This window comes from Electrophorus electricus, chromosome 7 (assembly GCF_013358815.1).
Source record: "Electrophorus electricus isolate fEleEle1 chromosome 7, fEleEle1.pri, whole genome shotgun sequence".
NCBI classification, from domain to species: Eukaryota; Metazoa; Chordata; class Actinopteri; order Gymnotiformes; family Gymnotidae; genus Electrophorus; species Electrophorus electricus.
This window is the reverse complement of record NC_049541.1, coordinates 16,090,969-16,111,693: the sequence shown is the minus strand read 5'-3', so window position 1 is coordinate 16,111,693 and position 20,725 is coordinate 16,090,969. Positions and strand designations below refer to the sequence as shown.

At 39.0% G+C, this 20,725-nt stretch overlaps 3 protein-coding genes across 3 annotated transcripts; 2 read left to right on the top strand and 1 right to left on the bottom strand.

The window, feature by feature from the left end:
• Window positions 1–398: 398 nt before the first annotated feature.
• LOC113572559 (toll-like receptor 1) lies at window positions 399–3,994 on the bottom strand. The gene is made up of 2 exons (XM_027002240.2): window positions 3,896–3,994; window positions 399–3,570 (listed from the first exon to the last, which is right to left on the bottom strand). The coding sequence occupies exon 2, from the start codon at window positions 3,567–3,569 to the stop codon at window positions 1,101–1,103; it is 2,469 nt and encodes an 822-aa protein (XP_026858041.2). The 5' UTR covers window position 3,570; window positions 3,896–3,994; the 3' UTR covers window positions 399–1,100.
• Window positions 3,995–7,359: 3,365 nt separating this feature from the next.
• Window positions 7,360–16,611, top strand: mkrn1 (makorin, ring finger protein, 1). The gene is made up of 8 exons (XM_027002172.2): window positions 7,360–7,448; window positions 8,204–8,332; window positions 11,641–11,846; window positions 13,496–13,716; window positions 13,847–14,061; window positions 14,194–14,304; window positions 14,560–14,710; window positions 15,280–16,611. Exons 1-8 carry the CDS (start codon window positions 7,375–7,377, stop codon window positions 15,490–15,492), a joined length of 1,320 nt encoding a protein of 439 aa, XP_026857973.2. The 5' UTR covers window positions 7,360–7,374; the 3' UTR covers window positions 15,493–16,611.
• A 562-nt stretch (window positions 16,612–17,173) lies between these two features.
• tmem121b (transmembrane protein 121B) lies at window positions 17,174–18,649 on the top strand. The gene is made up of 2 exons (XM_027002173.2): window positions 17,174–18,453; window positions 18,566–18,649. The coding sequence occupies exons 1-2, from the start codon at window positions 17,482–17,484 to the stop codon at window positions 18,566–18,568; spliced, it is 975 nt and encodes a 324-aa protein (XP_026857974.1). The 5' UTR covers window positions 17,174–17,481; the 3' UTR covers window positions 18,569–18,649.
• The last annotated feature ends 2,076 nt before the right edge of the window (window positions 18,650–20,725 follow it).

The window sequence follows — 20,725 nt, the reverse complement described above, 5'->3', positions numbered from 1 at the left end:
TCCCACCACCATCTTATGTGAAATGGGGAGGAGGGAGTGAAGGAGGGTGAGGGCGACAAGTATAAACTCAGAGCGCATGCGTCAGTTGAAGGTTTTGTGGGTTATGTAGTATCAAGAGTAAACGTCCTCCCTATTATCTTTCTTGAGTTTAGGGAAATAACTAGCTTGAATTAATGCAATTAATGGCCAGAATTTGTTTTTATATCAACGATGGAAAGTTTATACATATATTGTTCAATTATCCTTGATTAAATAAAATGTTAATAGAATTCAATAAATTGTAGAAAGCCATATATATTATTATAGGCAGTTTAATATTCATTCTTCTTAACCATTTTAATGAAAAATTAAATTTATTGTTGTTTAGGTAATAGATCCTATATTTCCTTAACATTTCACCTTCAGTGTACAATATTTTCAGTAAAACTTTGTCCCACTGGTGTGTCTGTGGTATAATGATATTCAATACAATCAGACAAACGTCTTCTAGTTAATTAGAGATTGGATCATGATTTCCTTCCTAGCAGAATGTTAAAGCCCATACTGGAATAGGACACAAAGTTACATGTGACTAGGAGAGATACATTACAAATATCTACTACATTTCCTCTATTAAAGTACTTTATTAAGATAAAGTACAGAATTAAGCTTTTCAGTTTTATTCTGTAAGCATTTTAAATAGCTTTCATTTTTTAATTTAAAGGCATAATAATTAATGATATCAACATCAAAATAAGTAATAATGATATTTTCCGTTCAAAAGGTTAAACAGAAAGTACTCTGTGTGCAATACTATGTGCTACAGACATTTAACAGCAGGTGGAGACATTGTCAAACCATTAGGCATATAAACTGTTCATGATGGACAGTAAATATGCTGAATACCTGAATAACCAGAGTAGTTTATGGACAAATAGGCTTATAAACAAAAAGAGAGTATTTACAAAATAAAATAAATCACACAATTTCGTTTTTGTTACATTTATCTAACTAATGTAATTTGTAACATGTTCAAATATGTTCTTTTTTAACTATAGCTATAATTAATGCAAAAATGTGCTCATAAAATCACAAATTCCATTTCCAATTTGAAGGGAAAATTACCCTTGAGTACTCAGTAAAGGACAAGTTTCAGTCATGTCTAAAGCAGCTTCCTTCAGGATAATGCTTTTGTCTGCAGCCCGAAGAATGGCCTTAAGACTAGACCAAAAAAATGTTTTCTTGTGTTCATCCTTTGGCCACTCCAGATAGGTTTGTTTTCTTAGCAAAGTTCTCAGCTTCAGAAACTTCTTGGGCAGAGAGTCAGTCGGGATGGGCTCCAACAGAATAAAGACTAATGAGTCCTCGTTTACACTAATGGCTCTGTGTTGAGCAAAGAAGAGCTCATAGTTACACCATTCACTCTGAACAAAGCTATTTGAAAGAACAAACAGGGTTTTGTAGCTACCTTCCACACAGCTAATAATATTGTCGATGATCCACTGGCCAGGTACAAAGTCTCGCTCATGAATGCAGATGGACAAACCTGAGCCCTCTAATCCTGGCACTAGCTGGGTGTCCACCCACGCTGAGTCATGCTGGCTGTATGAAATGAATGCATGGTAACGAAAAGAGGCATTCATCAATCGGTCTGCCCGTTTGCTGCTACACCTTTTCACCCTTATCCATACCCAAAGCATTTTAGTGTACCAGATGCCATCAAAGGCATAAAATATGATGCCCAAGGCAACTGTAATGACAATAACTACTGGCAGAGCCACTGCTGCCTGGAGTCCTGGCATACAAGAAAACTTGTCCTGCTGGTAACTCTCCAAGTACTTTCCTGCTTGTGATTGTGGAGTGCTGCAAGTGTAGTCTAAAGGCCAGTCAGGGAGAAGGGACTTGTTGAACACTGTGACAAACCAAAAAGAGTCACAGTTACAGACAAATGGATTATTGCCTGCTTTTAGAGTCTCCAGGCTGGTGAGGCCCTTCAGCTCATCCTGGCCAATAGATGTCATAGCATTCTGATCAACATAGAGTGTTTGCAGTGCATGTGCATGGAGATTGAAGGAGATGCATTGTATGCTGTTAAAGCTTAGGAAGAGATGAGTTAGTCTTGGGAACTGAGAGAGGACATCTTGAGAAATGGCACTTATGCCTGTTTTGGAGAGATCAATCTTCTTGAATTGAGGAGAAAGGTAGTTAAATATTGTGTTGCCCAAATTGTTATGGCTAAGATTAAGTTCAGTCAGGTGAGAGGGCCAGTAGCATGGTTCCCCAATGTAAATTGAGTTGAAACTTAAATCAAGGGATGTTAATACCTTCATTTCATAAGTCTTTTTAGAAATGAATGCTAGGTCATAAAAACGGTTGTGACTCAGTGATAGATGCCTCAAAGCAGGAAACACATCTTCATATGAGCAAGAAAACCACCAAAACCCAGTATCATCTAAGAGATTATCTGACAGGTCTAAAATTTGAAGCGATGGTATAACTGAAATTAATTTGCATGGAAGGATATTCATACCAGTACCAGAGAACTTCATGTAAGTCAGTTGAGAAATGAGGTCCATGCTCATGTTGACGGTAGGATACTGGTACTGATAGTGTTTCACACCATCAAAAACAATTGCTCGTAAATTTGTTGTGTGGTTTTGACTGGGGAATTGAAATCCATGAGGAGTATCCTCATTGTAAGTTATGTTTAGAAATACAAGTTCCTCAAAAGATGATTTCCAGATATTTTGAATTAGTTTGACCATGATGGAGCTGTTTATCCAAGTGTCTACAATAGTTATGTTACTAAGGATACGGAGCTCCTTAAAGATTTCAAAAGGATCACTTAAGATAGTACATTTATCTGGGAAGAGTTTGTGTAGCTTGACTTTCTTTGTATGCACTTGGTCAAGGTCCATGATCATTTTTGTGAATATATCGAAGCTTTTACAAAGTGTCACTCTCAGAGCCACTTCCTGTAATGACTTGAGCTGGGCAAAAGATCCATTTTCATATTTTTGCAAATCAGAACCACATCCAAAACTAAACCATTTTAAGCTTGTGTTCTGAAGAGGTGTCAAATCCTTAATGTCGACTGAAGTTGCTTTTGTACTTCCTATTGCAAAGGTGGTAAGATGTGTTAAGTTCCTAAAAAAGCCTGGAAGGGCATAGCTATCAAAACGATTGCAGGAGAGGTCTAGGATCCTAAGCTGTGGCAAAGGCAAATATGAAATGATGGTCAAGTGGTTATAGGACATGTTGAGAACCTTGAGTTGTGAGTTATTATAAAAGGCATCAGCAGAGATTAATTGAAGACCACAGTGAGTGATCTTCAAAGAGCACAGGCGGCTTAGCCTACACAGATCTGCCCGGACAATACTGGAAATATTGTTATGGGATATGTCTAAGTATTCAGTGCCATCTGGTAGGTCTTGTGGTATCCCTGTCAGGTTGTGGTAGGACAGGTCCTTTGAATTTTCCCTCATAGAGGAGCAAAGCTGAAATGTTTTATCTTCATTGATCAGAACAGTGGGTCTGAACATAAGAAGTAAGAGTGATGGAACTGCAATCACCCATAAATTGGTTGGCATACTGTGAAAAAAACAAGGATGACATAAAACTTTTGCGTCTGAAAAAAATGAATGTTAAATGAAAAAAAATAATGAAAAGACTATGTTAAAATTTACTATAAAACCTAAAGTTTAAGTGAGTATATTTATCAGCTTTAGGATGTACATATTTCTGAATGTGTATAGATTGTATTGTTTTCACTATAGGGTGATGAGTTTCTAATTGTAAATGTAAATTTAGTTGTCAACACAATGCAGTTTTATATCAACTCTCAGGAACACTAAAACTCTAACATGTAAATATAGTTACTTTTAAAAGATAAATCTGTACTAAAACAATCATTTACCTTAATGCCTTTTTTTCCGAAGGGTCTGAAATCAATCTTAATCTCTATAACAAACAACAGAGAGGTTGTTTCTTATTTCCTTATGCTCCAGTGGTTGAAAACTTCTTTTCTCAGAAGCTTATATAAAGCACAATGGCAAATGACCAGTATTTCATCTTCCCTTTTTTGAAAATGTGTGTGTTCATATGTGTGTGAGGCCTATGAAATCAGGAAGTGCTCATACATTTGAAACCTTTTCTTCATGATGTAGTACATTGGAAACCGTGATTATAAATATAAAACCACACATGTATAGAATGTTCAAATTTGTTTCTCTCAGAAAATAGGTTATATAAATATTATGTTCTTAAAATCAACAACAGGAAAAATGCATAGATGTGACAATGGAAGTAGCATTTTTAAAACAATACTTTTAGAAACATTTCACAAAATTTTCAGTCAGAAGTTACAAAACAAGGATTTCCCAGCATTACACTTAGTAGGAATGGTCAGTAATGCAGAAAAAGGGCATGGACAGGAACCTTCTGAATTATCTTTGATACATTCCAAATTATTTTAATCTCATTCATCAACATTATATAAAAGACATTTTATTTTGTTTCTGCTTTTATGGAATATGGTAGTTCTTTCAGACTTTTTCCAGGTTTTTAAGGAATCCACCTGTAGCAACAATAAATATAAAATAACCAATTATTTAATAATCAAAACCATCACAGCATAGTTACATCAGAAATGAAATGAGCAAATTTATACTAGCCCATGTAGGATTTTAAACTGAAGGATTTAATTAGCAAAATTTTAATGTATTTTAATATGCTGCACATATGAAATATTTTGTTGACATTATTGTGATGCATGTGCTATAGAGATGTTGACCCACTGGGAGAGTGTGAAAATCCCTTTAGTTTGCACTTGCGGACAGAGGCTTTACAGGAATACAGACCCAGACAACCAGCACAGTTTCATAGTTTAGTACACCTTCGTGACTCAATTCCATTGCAACCAGACTGTAATAAATGAGAAAACGAGAGAGAGATACATATGATGCAAACATCTAAAAGTGATCCTGAAATGTATCATATACGAAACTTTTGAATTTATCAACACAAATTACTCAAAAATACACAGATAGATTAAATGTTTTATATGCAGTGAATTGATCTGACGGTTGCTTTTAATTGAATCATACTTTCACACGTGCTGTACAATACAAGCCTTACCATGTCAGAGTTGAACTGACCATATTGCTCACTGCAAACATCATTACAAAGTCCTGAGCCAACACCTTCAAAATATTCAGAATCAATTCTGTAGATTGTCCCTCCACTAACTTTAAAATCACTCAACATGTGCTCTAATTAATCCAATCTGCGCCCCATCTGCCTTCTTCTAAGCAATGCAAACCTTCCACCACGTGCCATGGACATCCCATCCTGACCACTTTTCTTCACTCTAACACCCAACTCAAAAGTGATAAATACTTGTATTGAGAGCAGGAAAAGAACGTAACTGAATTTCATTCTTGGATTTTATAAACTTCTGCACGTCATACTCTTGCTCAAATCTTGGCAAATGCAGCAGTACTGTCTGAAACAGAGTCTTTTACATGCTAACTAGCACCACACCTTCCTACCATAAGCCTAGATGAGCAAGTTGTCAATGCACTGAAAACAAGAGACAGTTGCTTGATGAAAGTTATTAGTTACCATGAATAAATAAAGAAGAAGGGAATGGGAAAATATTGCAAACTGTACAGCACACTTACATAGGATTAAAAAATAACTGAGAACTGAGAATTACTATGTCTTCCTTTATTTGCTATGGAATCAATCTCACATCTCTTTTTAGAAATTGCCATATATATACACAGTTCTTGTGTTGTATAATTTTGTGAGCCCATGGCTGGTGTATATTTTGGTAACCAAGCATAGGGTTTTGGTCTTTAATCCATTTTCTAAGTGATAAAACGAACAATGCAGATTGTGGGTACTAAGTGACTGAAATGAAAGATCTGTAACAGGTATGTTCACTCTACAACATTCTTTAAGCCACTGATGCAACAAACCAAACAGGGATAAGAGATGTTATTGGACAGATGTTATTTGAACAATTCTCATTCCCATGACTAGCAAAGTTAAACATAGATTTTCAGTGGAAGAAGCTGAATAACAATGAAATTGTCATTTGCACAAAGCCAAAAGTCTAAAGTTATGAAGAGCACAGTTTGGAAGGCAAGAATTCCTGTACCCAATGACTTGCAGAACCATACACATCTGACTAAAATGACTGGAACCAATTCCAGGCAAAACTATTCTGGAGCTTTTCAGCTTGTCTATCTCGGCATCCAGGGAAGCATTTTGTTGTATGGTGGAACCCTTTCAAAAGAGGTCATGTAAAGAACCACCTGGTTCTATCTGACACTAGAGCACATCAAAGATATAAATTATATGTAGGACCAGCAGCCACATACCACCTGTGATGGAAAACTTCCCTTGGGCACATAGCCTACTATAGCAGCTCCCAAACCTCTTCATTCAATCTTCAATCCCAAAGAGTTGATCTCTTAATAAGATACATTTGTCTACCTCTCATATTTTCTAATGCCCAAATAAAACTAAAGCCTTTTTTCTCTATATGGGTGTCCAGAGTCAAATTCAGGTGCATGCTACAGATCCCCAATGTTTTGTTCAAGCACATCACTCATGTCCTAGATTTCTCGTACTTCTGAAAACAAGTTTTCTCTATATTATGAATGAAAATCATTATCTTATCTAAAAAAGGGTATTATATTTGCAAAGTAATGGTAGACATGATTTACTGTGAAGATGTGCATTATTTGAAATACTAATTAAATGATGACTTGTTATAAAAATTAACAAACACTATACTATACAATAAACAATAATAATGAATTGCTGTTTCTGGCAGTATAAATTTAAATAGTCATTTTTACTGATACAGAACTTTACAACATCTGACCTTTGTCACATATTTAATTAACCACATAGCAACATAACACAAATGACATTAATTAATTCGTTAATATATGTATATCTTCTTGAATTCATAGTTGGATCAGTCTACAAAGATTGGTGGACTTGGCTAAAGGTGTTGGTGATTTAAGAGTCATTGCACTTTTGGCCTTATTTGCTTGAACCTTGAAGGATCATTGATAGCGGCTATATTCTTCTTCTTCTTCTTCTTCTTCTTCTTCTTCTTCTTCTTCTTCTTCTTCTTATTATTATTATTATTATATGCTGTTGTAAATATTATTGTTATTATTGTTAACATTATTTGAAATGTCAGTGTAGAAGTATATACTGGTTTATTTAAAATTGCGTATACAAGCGTGTTAAAACACTTGCGTGCCTCCTGACGGTGGTCACTGGCGTTAGCTAGCGTGTCGGTTTTCCGAAAACACCCGACACGGAGCGCAGCTTGCCGGAAGATCCGGGTGCTGGGCTTCAACATAAACAGCAATGGCGGAGGCAGCGGCTGCATCTACAGCGGCTCCAACAACAACAGGAGGCTGGACGAAACACGTAACCTGCAGGTTAGTTCAAATCCGCGATGTGTTTGTCCTTTTTCCCCCATTTAAAAATGCTCATATGTTTTAAACCGATATGTCGTCTCTTTGCCGTACACATAGGCTGACAAGACCGTCTTTTGTAGTTAAGAAGTAGATGTGTTTCTTGTGATATGTGGTAGCGAGGTCGGTTCACTTAAGTATAGTATCGAGCTGAGCGGTTCACTCAACGCTTTGAAGTAAACAATGCTTCCGCAATGTGTTTGCGAAACGACTGTTTTTGAACATGGCTGGGTGCTGTTTCACTATCAGTATTACCACCAGTGAGCAGTAGGTAATGAGTTACGTTCAAACCCATTTTCCTAGTTAGTCGTCTTGGCCATTTCCTTTATAAATCACAATCAGATTTATATGCGTCTAGCTTTCAACATCAAGTTTCTCTGCTTAATCTTGGTTTACAAGCCCCTATTGTTTTGTGCTATTATTACCACCAGCTAACACTGGGAACAATGGTCTCAACGATGGAAATGCTGGAAAATGTTAAGCCCATAAAACATTCATTGTTTAGTAAAAAGATTTTCTTTGTACACATCTCTTTACCCAGGAACATGCTGTACTTGTATAAAAACAAACTACTTTCACTTAGGCAAGTGACTTGCCAAAAAATGTGCTATAGCAAAATTGTGCTATGCAGACAGTTGTGTGATCCATAATATCAAAAACATACCAGAAGAAACCAAAAAATGTGGATCCAGACAAACACCTCTTGTTTATTTATTAAGGTATTTCATGCATGGTCTTTGCAAAGAGGGGAACAACTGTCGATACTCCCATGACCGTAGCAGCAGCAAACCAGCCATGATCTGCAAGTTCTTTCAGAAGGGTTGTTGTGCATTTGGAGACCGTTGCAGGTAAGACGTAGTATTGTTTGGAAATGTGTATGTGTGTGATGTATAGTAACATTTCAGAATGTTAGAATCTCTTCTTTGTGTTAAGAAATAGACGTGCTTTGTCAAATATACATTTTTATGAAGTTAACCTGTAAGGAAGTTATCAGGTTCCAAGCATGTTAGAATATGTTAATTGGGCAGTTAGCCTACTGTCTTATATCCATTTACAGAATTTTATATTGGTGTCATCTTCAAAACAATATATATACTTTTTAAAAAATTTTTTTTGTTTTAAACAGAATAAGCTTTGTCCTGGCTCCAGATGTTTACAGAGTTTTTGCTAAACTCATTTGAAACGGATCAGATGGCACTGATGTCATGTACTTTATTCTGTGTATTATCCTGTCCTAAAATGTTTTTTTTAAAAAGGTTTGCCAAACTGCATTCAAATGTTTAACAGACTGCATTAGCTCAGTAACAGCACATCATGTGAATGTGCAGGAATGAATTAGTCGCTGAATGAAGTCTATTTGAATTGTTATTGTGGTGTATGATGTGCTCCATTGCACGTGAAATCTAAAGTTTTTACTGTCAAAACGTTGGAAGTTTCGTGTCCATCTCTGCTGCTAGACTGCCTGTACAATTTATCCAGTTACTATAGACAACCCTAATAAAAGATCTGCTTTCTTAATTTTGTAGTTCTGTCTAGATAGTTATCCTTTATTTTGAAGGGTATCGGCCTTGGTTTAAACTGTAAGATATCACTGTACTATTCTATTTCTGACAAAATAAACCCAGTGACAAAGCATTAGGCTACATCCACTATTTTTCAGAGACACAGATCATCTTGCTTTCGACAGGGTTCTTGCTCACTTGCTGAAAACCCTGTGGAAGCAGCGATGCTGAAGTGTAGGGACGGTCTTTCTGTGCTGTCTAAGAATTGGCTTCCCAGCCAGACAGAACCGACAGTGTTTGCCTCATGTCTGTCTGCGGTCAAGTGCATCCCCATAGTAACTGCTCCTACCAGCTCTGCAGCATGGGAATGCCTTTGTGTGCTGCAGCCCTGCTTTATGACAGCATTGCATAATGTCGGGCGAATCATGCCCCCCACCCCACCCCCACCCCCACCCCACGCTTGAATGGTGACTTTTGGGTCTGGGTCTACAAAGACGCCTGTATATGTCTGATGGGGTTTGCTGTCAGGGTAGGTAGTCAGGCATTCCTTCACTAGGCAGCACTACATGCAGTCATGCTCGTCTCCTCATACGCTTCTTTCCTGGACTTTGTCCTCATTATTGTCTTTGTGGGAGTGCGTCCTCCAGCTTCTTAATAAGGGGGCCATACAAGCAGCACCCATGTACGCCTGACTTAATTGTGGATGAATTCTGCCTTTTATGTTGTCTTTTGTTTGTGTCTCTCCCCCGCTCCCCTCCCCTGTCTCCCCCTTCAAAACCCTCTGGGCCAGACAGAGCATACTGCAGCCTGCATCACAATTACATAATCCTGTGTGTTAAAATGTTTTTTCTCTCTCTCGTTCTGTGTCTGTCTCTGCCCCCTCCCATTCCTTCAATTCTGCTGCTGCTGGGTTCACCCAGTTCATGCTGCCATTCTGCAGAAGCTGCAACCACCAGGCCATCACTTCTTTTGCATAAATGAAGACACACACCACACATACAGGGATGCAGTTTCTTTAGAGGCTCCAGAGAAACATTTCTGCCATTGTGAAATGAGGAACAAGGAACGAACAAGCATGACTTTTGCATATATTGGTGAAGTTACAGTTGCCAGCTTTCATCATGTCAGCTTGTTATTCTATATCGTCTTTCTGAATAGTTTTAGTTTTCTCCCCTCGAATGGAAATGTATGTGTGTCTGCCGCCATACGTTTTTATGGTGTTTCCTGAATTCGAAATCTAAAATTCCTTTGGCAGTGCGACGGTGAGATTAATTGTGATCAGTTGCATGTTTTAGAATAGAAACGCATACAACGAAATGAGACTGACTTGCGTGCATCCTTTGACAGAATGCGAATTCTGTAGTTTGAATGGAAATATATTCTTCATTCAAACTGTTGTAAATTCTATGAATTAATGTACTTTTGATATTAAATAAAGCAACAGGTAGTCGATAAGACGTTTCAGTGATTATCGGTTGACGTTTTAAAGTCAAGGCAAACTGTTAAACGGAACTAGTGTGGGCTGTTTAAATCTTGCGCTTCTCTAAACCCTACTGGATACAATTCCAAAGAAATGCAAGATTATTCAGATCCATTTAGAACTCCCGCGGGTCCACAAACAAATTAGCGTAAACAAATTTTCTTTCTTTCTTTTTGCAAAAATAAATTATTTTAGGAAACTTTCACGAAGGCGTCATAGTAACGTTATTTTCGTTTATGGTTTATATTACGTTGGTGGTTTTGTCGCTCAGCGCGCTTGATGGATATGTGTACGGTACGTGTGTATACGTGATTGAAATGGTGGCCGTGAACAGCTAAACCTAAGTTTTGTCACTGACGCAGTGTTATGAAAACTGAGGCGTGGCACCATGGGCAGGAAGCTGGAGACGATGCAGTTAAAGAAATCCACGACTCCAAAATCGTTCAAATTAGTAGTCACTGAAAGTACAGGTGACCATTGTGATTCTGATTGCCGAGTTCTAGCCCCTGCAGTTTAGGGGTTTTGCTTGGTTTAGGCTCTAAGACCGCCTTATCACTGTCTAATCTTGCAGCAAACATTGTAGCGCTAAGAAATGTGTCATCTTTGCAGTGTAGGAAGTCAGTGATTGTGTATTATCAGGAATTCATTCCTTTTAGATTTTTTAAATAAAAAGATTGCTGTGTCTGATGTAATGACTGAAGAAATTGTTCTTTGATATTACATATGACCTCATTATGGTGGATTGTATACATGGCTATAATCTTTAATTTTAGGGGACTAGAAGGTGTCATTTAGGTGGCTAGAAGCAAATTAGCAACACTGTTTGAATCTTGACTCTTAAAGATTTCATTAATGTACAGTCATTTACTATTCATATGTACTGTGCAAAAATGTATGAAATGTGAAAATTTCCTATTGGTGGTGGAGACGAAATAATGGTCTGCACTGTGGTATGGGTTTCCATCCTCACTCCAAACAAAATCTTTGTCATTTCACCAAGCTGCCTGTGTCACCTGATTTGCAAAAGGCTTCCCCAATGTAAGCCTCTGGAAAACCTGCCTGCTTGTCCTAATCGTGCCACCCCCCCCGCCACCAATTATAGCCCACATCTGGCACAGATGTATCTATCTATCTATCCTTTAGCTATAGTCTTTTCTTAATATTTTTGATGTAGGTATGAACACACCAAGCCATCCAAACAAGAACTCCCAGGGATGATGCCGCTTCCCACTGCTCTCCTAGCTCTTGCTGGTACCCCTGACTCCGTGCCCAGTGGGCCAGGTGGTACAGCCGATGATCAGGAAAGGCCCCACAGCTCCGGGGCAGTGGACTGGATCAATGCTGCAGAGTTTGTGCCAGGCCAGCCATACTGCGGGAGGGGTGAGTGTGACATCGGCAGACCCGTAATCACTTGCAGGGTACTGCAAGTTAAGCGCACGTGTTGCAGGGTTTACTACTTCTTCTTCTTCATTTACAGTCTGCTGTGTTATGTGGACAGAGTGCAACACTGCAGTTTGGGAAGTGGGAGTACAGTATAAATACAAGCCAGTGCAAGTCAGCCAGAGCCAGAGATATCCAACTGTGTTTTCATCCATTCTCTTTACTGTACTTTATGCAGAAATTGCAACTTCAGAAAAGCATGCATCCTGCTACTGGCAGTGGCCCTGCTCTTCATGTGAAGGAGCACATGACCTTCTTTGATTATTATAACCCTAGGCACTGGCCAGTGTAAGCCAGTGCCAGGAAATATGCAGTATCCAAAGTAAATGTTTGTTAAACGTGAATGAGCACGTCACATGGGCTGTAGAAATTAGAAATACCGAAATGTTGGTTTAGTGAGGATGCTCATAAAGGCTTCCACTGTGCACTATAGCTGAGTCTGTCAGATTCTGCAGTATGTTACCCATAATTTAAATAAATCCTAAACTCTATTGCTACCCTCTGCAAATTGTTTATTGCACCATTTGAGTTGGCACTCCATGTTCAGGAGCAAGAACTGAAATCTGAAACATCTTTCAGCATTTTGGTTTCTGAAGTGCACATCCCACCCCCAGTCAAAAAAAAAAAAAAAAAGAAGAAAAAAAACTGATTTATGATTTACTGTTCTTTGCTGTGTGTGTTTTAAACCCATAGTGACCCACAGACTGGCTATATGGTAATTGCAATTGAGAATTAGGAAAACAAACACATGCATGTCAACTATATCTGAAATAATTTCTAGGAAGATGATTACTCGTTTAGCCAGATACAGTTTTTATATGTTAAATCTTAAACATATGTTCTCGCTGGCCTAGACCAGAGTTCTCCCTCTTCATGCTGTGGCCTTTTTGGCAGAGAGCTGAGAGCGCAGCGCTGTTCCCCTTTCATGCATTGGGTGGTAGCCACATGCTCAGTTAGGAAAAGCAGGTGCAATTTTCTCAGGTTGGCAGACTTAGAACACAGTGAACTCACAGAATATTTGCAGGCACAGGAAAACAATATGAACCAATTTCAGTCACTGCTGTAACTGTCAGGAGCTACTCATTCTGCCAGTTGAACCTCATTTTTGGGATTACAGCTGGATTGTCTCATCCATAATCCGTATTAAACATTACATTTTCTTCATGCCAAGTAAAAAGCATGATCCTTGACTTGGTGGTTACCCAATTTTCCTCAAAATAACAAGCACTGCACATTGCTTGCTTGGGGTTTCTTATTCATTTTTTTTTAGAGTTTATCTTGATGTTGATTTTAATTTGTTAATCTCAATATTTGTTTTTAGACGTTTTTTGTTTTTGTTTTTTTCCCCGAATGTGACTTTTTTTAAAGAAGGATATTGTAAAGAATTTAAATCTATAGCTGTTTTGTTGGTCATGCTTTCCTCTGCTTACTTTAGGATGCAGGCCTATGACTATTTGTGCTCAAATGGCTTTAAAGTACCAAAAAAAAAAATCTATATATATATAATATAAAACTGCAAATGCTGAGTTTGCCTTCTTTGGTTTTATGAATATCACACATTAAACCACCCCCACCCCCCACTCCCTCAGTTGAGCCTGTGTTTGTGGAGGGCCCAGGACCTATCATTGAGGATGAGTATGAGAAGGAGCGAGCCAGCAGCCAGCTGAAGAAGCAGCTGTGCCCTTACGCCGCTGTGGGTGAGTGCCGCTATGGCCTCAATTGTGCCTATCTCCACGGCGATGCATGCGACATGTGCGGCCTGCAGGTGCTCCACCCAACCGACACATCCCAGCGCTCCCAGCATATCAGGGTGAGTGTGTCCTTCAGCTCTTCCTGCTGCTTTAGCAGCTTCTGCTTGGGAGTATCCTGCCCTTTCATTGTTTTTTCCCCCCCTAAATTCCTCTAAAGTATTTGGGATTCTCGTTAAATATCAACGGCAGGCGTGCATAGAGGCCCATGAGAAAGACATGGAGATCTCGTTCGCCATCCAGCGCAGTAAGGACATGATGTGTGGCGTGTGCATGGAGGTGGTGTTTGAGAAGGCCAACCCCAGTGAGCGCCGCTTTGGCATCCTCTCCAACTGCAGCCACTGCTACTGCCTCAAGTGCATCCGCAAGTGGAGGAGTGCTAAGCAATTTGAGAGCAAGATTATAAAGTAAGCCTTAGACTGATGGACCTTGTACAATTTGTATGCCCTTGCTCTGGACTTGTGCATCTGTGGTTTAAGAAGTCAGTGATAATCCCTCGTCCAAAAGAGTTCTGATTTGAGTTCTTCATCCTGTGCCAGGTCCTGCCCAGAGTGTCGAATCACGTCCAACTTTGTCATCCCAAGCGAGTACTGGGTGGAAGACAAGGAAGAGAAGCAGAATCTTATCCAGAAGTACAAGGATGGCATGGGGTACAGACACAGTCCACCTGCACTGTTTGATTGTTGGTAGCTGACCAGCTCATGAGTACCACAATATTCCTAAAATCATAACCAAAATGAGCCTCAGTCAGGTGCATGTCATCAGTTCATCATGATCATTCATGATTTGTTCTCTTAGAGGTCTTTGTCCGGTTATAAGAATTAACAAGACAAATATAGAGGTCATCTTTTTTAACTATATTTCTTGTTCAAGGTTAGGTTGGCCTTATGCTCATGTTTCAACAGGAGTAAACCATGTCGATATTTTGATGAGGGACGTGGAACTTGTCCATTTGGAGCCAACTGCTTCTATAAGCACGCCTTCCCTGATGGGCATCTAGAGGAGTCTTCGGCACCGCCCCAGCGAAGGCAGACTGCCTCCAATGGGAGGAACAGGGTAAGAGCTCTCCTGTCAGTGACTTGCCTTTGTAGTCGAATGCAGTCCAGTTTTCCAAATGCTATTTGCTCACCCATTCTGGAGAGGAAAACCTATTCTTGCTTTCAGCTGTGTAAAAATGGTTTTGTTTTTGTTTTTTTGTTTGTTTTTTTTGCAATTTTACCACCTTAATGAATCATACTGTTCTTGGATAAGTAACTATTGTCCATGTTTGTGATGTCTTTAAAAAGTATTACATTATAAATCATCTAAAAATATAGCAATAAAATATTGAACTTTAAATCTTGACTTTTAATAAAATATAATGGAAAGCGGTTGGTCCATGACTCCCTGCTTGCTGCTGCAGGCTGTGTAGTGACAGGGTCACAGATGTTACACAGAGCTCTGTTATTGATCATCTCTATTGCCACCATATTAGTTGAAATCAGTAGTCAGTGACTGGTGTAGGGAGCTGGGCCACCTCTTAAATGAAAGAGTCAACGGGGTTAACATCCTGCTCCTCTTGTCTCAATACTGATAAGTGCATTTTTTTGCCAAACAAAATCTGTGTTTTGACATCTGCTCTGCAGAACTCTAGACGCACTCCCCTCTGGGATTTGTTGGACGAGCGGGAGAGCAGCGACTCCATGGACAATGAGGACGAAGAAATGGTGACGTTCGAGCTGAGCGAGATGCTTCTCATGCTCCTGGCCGCGGGAACAGACGACGACGTCACCGACTCCGAAGACGAGTGGGACTTGTTTCATGAAGAGTTGGACGATTACTACGAGCTCTACCTATAGCGTCCCTCTGTTAATCCCACATTTCCTCTCTCCCTCACTAATCTTCCCTGGTAATCCTTCCCCTGCCCTCCATCCCAGAAACAAGGCAAGATTGTCTCGTGTGAGTGAGTTAGCGGTAGAGTCTTTCCCCATGTGTCATGGCAGTGCCTTTTAAGCAGGCCATTAAAATCATGACTTCAGTCCAGAGTGGAAATGAAATATATAAAAGATCAGATGAGACAGAAAAAGAGGGGGGAAAAGAGGAAGGAAAAACAGGTCTGTGTGCTCATGCTAAAACCTTTTTCTAGAAAACCTCTGTACTGCGGGTCTGTCTGTGTCCACTTTATGTACTAAAGAGAGATTTAAAAAAAAAAAAAAAAAAAAAAAATTTACAAAGTTCAAAAATTACAAAAAGACACTAAGTTATACATTTAAAAAATGAAATGATATTGCTAATAAATCTTAATGGTTTTATTCTAAAGTGTAGGTTTGACTTATCATGTACCCAGGTATGGTCCTGCTTAAATGGGACTTGGTGCATACTGCAGCTTTGTAAGGTTTCACTGTAACTGATTTCTGGATTATTCCTCTCTCCTCATGCACTGACTATGAATGGGTGGGGTCATGGAGATTAACTTTCTTGATGTCAAATGCACACATGCACTCTTAACGTTCATAAAGATTACTTCTCACTGAACATTAATTCCCCCTCCCTTTTCTCTCTCTAATTCTCTTTAATTGGCCTAGGGGTCAGTTGTGGTGTTTTTTTTGTTTTGGTTTTTTTTTTTAAATCTAGTTGACCTTTACAGGTTCAGGAACACCTGTGGTATCAAATGGAAAGTCTCTCCTCAGTGTAGCGATACATTTGTGAATTTGGACTCCAGAAAGCAGACTTAAATGCATTCAAATATGAAGCTGGGTGTTTCATCACTTTAACTGTCAATTACTTGTAAAATTTATGATTTGCTTCAGTATTGCATATTAAGCTCAGCTGTCAGTAGCCAATCCACAAACACACAATTGTTATTTGGTTCTTGTCGAACTTGGTTGAAATACATATGTTTATACTGAAATGTGCTTGTTTTCTATGGTCCAGAACCATCCAGCATAACTTGAAAATTAAAGTTTATTATCAAAGTATCAGTTTATCTTGTCACTTTAATGCATAAATTATAAAATATTCAAAGCTGCTCTTAATGAATACCTTTTCAAGATGACTTTTTGTGACAGTCACAGTTCTGAAGAATGGATTGCAGGGAAGAATCCTCTGTGCTCCGAACAAATGAGGTGGCCTTAAATTTAGTTAACAACAAATGATCTGCCATCATTTCACCCACAGTATTGTTATATTGGGCCATCGAAGAATTTTGCTTCATTGACTAAAAGCTAGGTTGTCATAACTATACTCACATTAGCTTTGCAAGGCTTAGGGTATCTCAATTTAAGAAACTTTATTTCTTGAGATAGTTAAAACTGCTGCTAACGCCAGGCCGTATCAGGTGGATTAAATAAGTGTTCATCAGTTTAATTCAGTTGAGCCATGACGCCCTACACGTTCCGATACACAGCGATGCGAGCATGTACATCAGCTAAATCAAGGACGTTTGGATGCCGTGTTGTTTGGCAGACCGCAATACACGCTTAGCAGTTTTGAATTGCTTATTCAGACGGTTATATATTTAGATTGGATATTCTGGTTGGCCTTGTGCCTTATTTTAACATCACAGCAAAAGGGTAAATAGATTTAAACCTCGGAGAAGGGAATGGCAAGGATCTCTGTTAAATGTTTTAAGGTTGCAGGTTAAGTTATACTATTTAGATTTGAATTCTCTTTGTATTTTATTTTCCTTTTCCAAAAAAGCGCTTCATTTTCTTTTCGCATCATTTTCTCACAAAAGCACACTCCATTCCAATGCGCTCCATCACGGGATTTACGCGCCCCTGCTTGTCTCCCCCTTAAAGCATCTGTCACTACGCGGGCAGAGACAAAACAAGTGAAGAAGAAAAGGCATGAATACCATGATTGCAGAAATTAGAAAAAACAATACGGTAGCTAGCTATCCTCAAGCCGAAGTGGCGATTTACCCTGACTCACCCGTCTCCTCAGCACCGGAAAACGGGCAGCTCTTCATACGAAGTGTCGCGTCCAGGAGGGACACACAGACGACCACCGGTAGTGCCAACCCGGAGGAAGGCAGCACCCAACCCCTGGTATCTTCAGCCACTGCTGCCCCGTCTTGCACCATGACATCGGGCGAATTCATGCAATCTACTCCCCTCTTTGTCCCGAGATCTAAGAAGAACCTATTTTATAAGATATTGTGTTTCATGTTGCTCGTTCTCCAGGGTGGCATCTTGGATTTCTACCTCATTATATTCACTGATTTGTACTGGTGCTCCTGGATAGCAACGGACCTTGTAGTTATATCAGGCTGGGGGATTTTCTTCATTAAAAACGCAAGGAGTAAGCGAGAGCGGGCTTGTGGTTTTCATCAGAAGAGCTCGATTTTTGGCTGCAATCTTGGGGAGTTCACGTTCGCCTATTTGGCATGGCTCATTTACGTGATTGCGTGCACTCCGAAAGTGGTACTCATCTTGGAGACCTCCATTCTAGATCTGATTGTGCTCAAAGTGCCATTTGGCATCACCGGATTCAAGATAACCATGTTGCTCACGGCGCCTTTGCTTTTCTGTCTCATCAATTCAGTTATAGAGGATCCAAATGGCGCGATTCGGTACCATTCCCAAAGTTGCTTTATGACCACATGTATAGACGTGCTGGACAGTTTCACCCTCGTCGAGTTGCTCCTTAAAAACGAGATTCCCAACGTATATTTGAAATATACCGTGATATCCGTGTATTTCGTCGCACTAGGCGTACCAGTTCTATGGCTTTACGAGCTAACGGCCTCAAGGATGCACTGCCGCTGGATTTGGGCGAGGTTCTTCACAAGCGTTGTGGTCAATGCACCGTTGTTGGTGGTAAGATGTTTCTTTGTGTTTCTTTACAAGATGCCCATATCTGTTTTTATGCTAAAAAACATATTCATCTTGGGGTGCAAGTTCCTGGAATTAATTGAGCAATGCGTGACAGTGAGAACTGTCCGGAGATTCGCACGTGGAGGCAACCCAGCCCAATTCTCCCACTGCGTCTCGGAGAACGACATGTGCCCACACGGCTATGTCAACACGCTGGCTGTCAATACTCAGTCGTAGATCCTGCGATGGGACGCACATTTGTTCAGAGGTCACACTGCATCAGCCTTACGAACAACGCCGGACGCTAACATCTTCAACAGGTGCTACAACCAAACGACACGACGTGCCAGTGAAAAGCCCACTCCCCTTCCCACGCCCTCGCCGGTAAAGCTTCTGGGGTGTGTTCGTGAACCAATGGTCATTAGTGATACGTGACGCGCAGTTTTTTTTTTATTTGCACTTGTATTGTGAGGCACTTTAATTAATTGATTAAGAATTGAATTAATGGAATGTCACAAGTGTGTTGTTAAGAAGCCAGTGATTTATTTTCTATACTGAAAATGTGTAACATTTCATGGATCTCAATTAACATTTTATACTAGTAATGTAAAGTGTCGTCTCTCAGTTGTTAAACTGTCAGACACATTGTCTGTGGATGTTTTTAAATGCACTGAGGTGTAAACATATCTTATCTAAACTAAATGTATAGACAATTTCAGATAGTGAACGCAGTGCAATCTTTATTCTGCAAATATGTCAGTAGAAGACATGATAAGGCTGGTTCTTGTGAATGAAAAACTGTATTAAGGTGTACAATAGGGGCTTGTGATGATTGCTAATACCTTGTGAATCTCATTACTTATGTGGAAAGATTACTCATCTTTTAATTATCTGTTGAACCCTAACTACTGGCCACTGCAAAATAGTGTTTTCTTATCATTTTTACAGCAAACGAGGCTACCTCTCTATGTGTACCTATTATTCATATTTCAATGTGTTAATCAATTTATTTATCTATTAGTGTACATTGCATAAATTTTCAGCAGCTAAAGGATGGTTTGGTTACCATAACTACATTTTGTATACTTTGTGTCTAAATAATAAATCAGATAAAAATGTACATGGACCATGGTAGGTCACTCACAGGAAACCAGAGTAGGCCTGCACAGAGAGTAAATGTAAGCAAATCTAGTTCAAATGGAAAGCCCCTGTTTTTTCTGACTCTTTATAACTTGTCTGTGGTTACTGACAGGCAGTCTTATGTACAACAGGGTGCTTTAAAAACTTGCCTGGTGACTACAGGTCCAACTAGACTAAGATAAAATGTCAAGGCAGATGATTGGACTGTGAGCACAAACAGCTCTGCAACTCTGATTCAGATTAAAGGAGAGGGCACGGAGTTACATATGCAGGCCAAAAGTGCATTATCAAAAATGGGAGTTTTGTGCCTCATTGTGCAGTGCAAACATGTTTAAAATGACAATTTATTATGTTGTTGCATACATGTAAATTAAATGTTCAGTTGCAAGCGTATACATTATTTTTCGCAAACTGATGTTATTTCTATCTGCAGTGTATACACCATCAAATAATTACAAAAGACTGCCACAAGGGCTTTAAATTTGTTTATTTATATGGTGTTTTCATGGGAAATTCTTTTGCACTATAAAAGTCATGGCAATTTCTTGCTAAACATGGAATAGTCAAATGTGCCTTTTCTTAAACCCAGAATAAAGGAAAAGTGCAAATAGTTTTCAGATGTCTACAGTAGATCCTAGAAAAATGGAACAAAAGCATACACACACACACACACACACACACACACACACACACACACACACACACACACACAAACCCTAAACAACCAAAGAATTCTGCTTTTGAGTTTCCAGTTATTAGTAATGTACTACTGTAATTTTACATTCAATCCCCATGTGAAGCATATAGTATTGATATAATGAAACTAACTGCATGAGGAGCAAAAAACTCCACCATCTCATAGATTTACTTTTGCATTAAAAGCTAATATCTGTTGTCTGCAGAGAAATACCTGCAATAGGATAGAAATCATCATTGTAAATTAAACCTATTATGTACCGTGTGATGATAAAGGTACCAAAAATAAATCCTGTGTTGTAATCTTCTAACCAAACACTCCTTGTGCAATATTTATTAAAAATATTTCACAGATTATTATGAGCATAAAATATCAGATTTGTTCCATTAACATTTTACTTTTTTTCTTTTGTTATTAGATGTTAAAACACTGTGAACA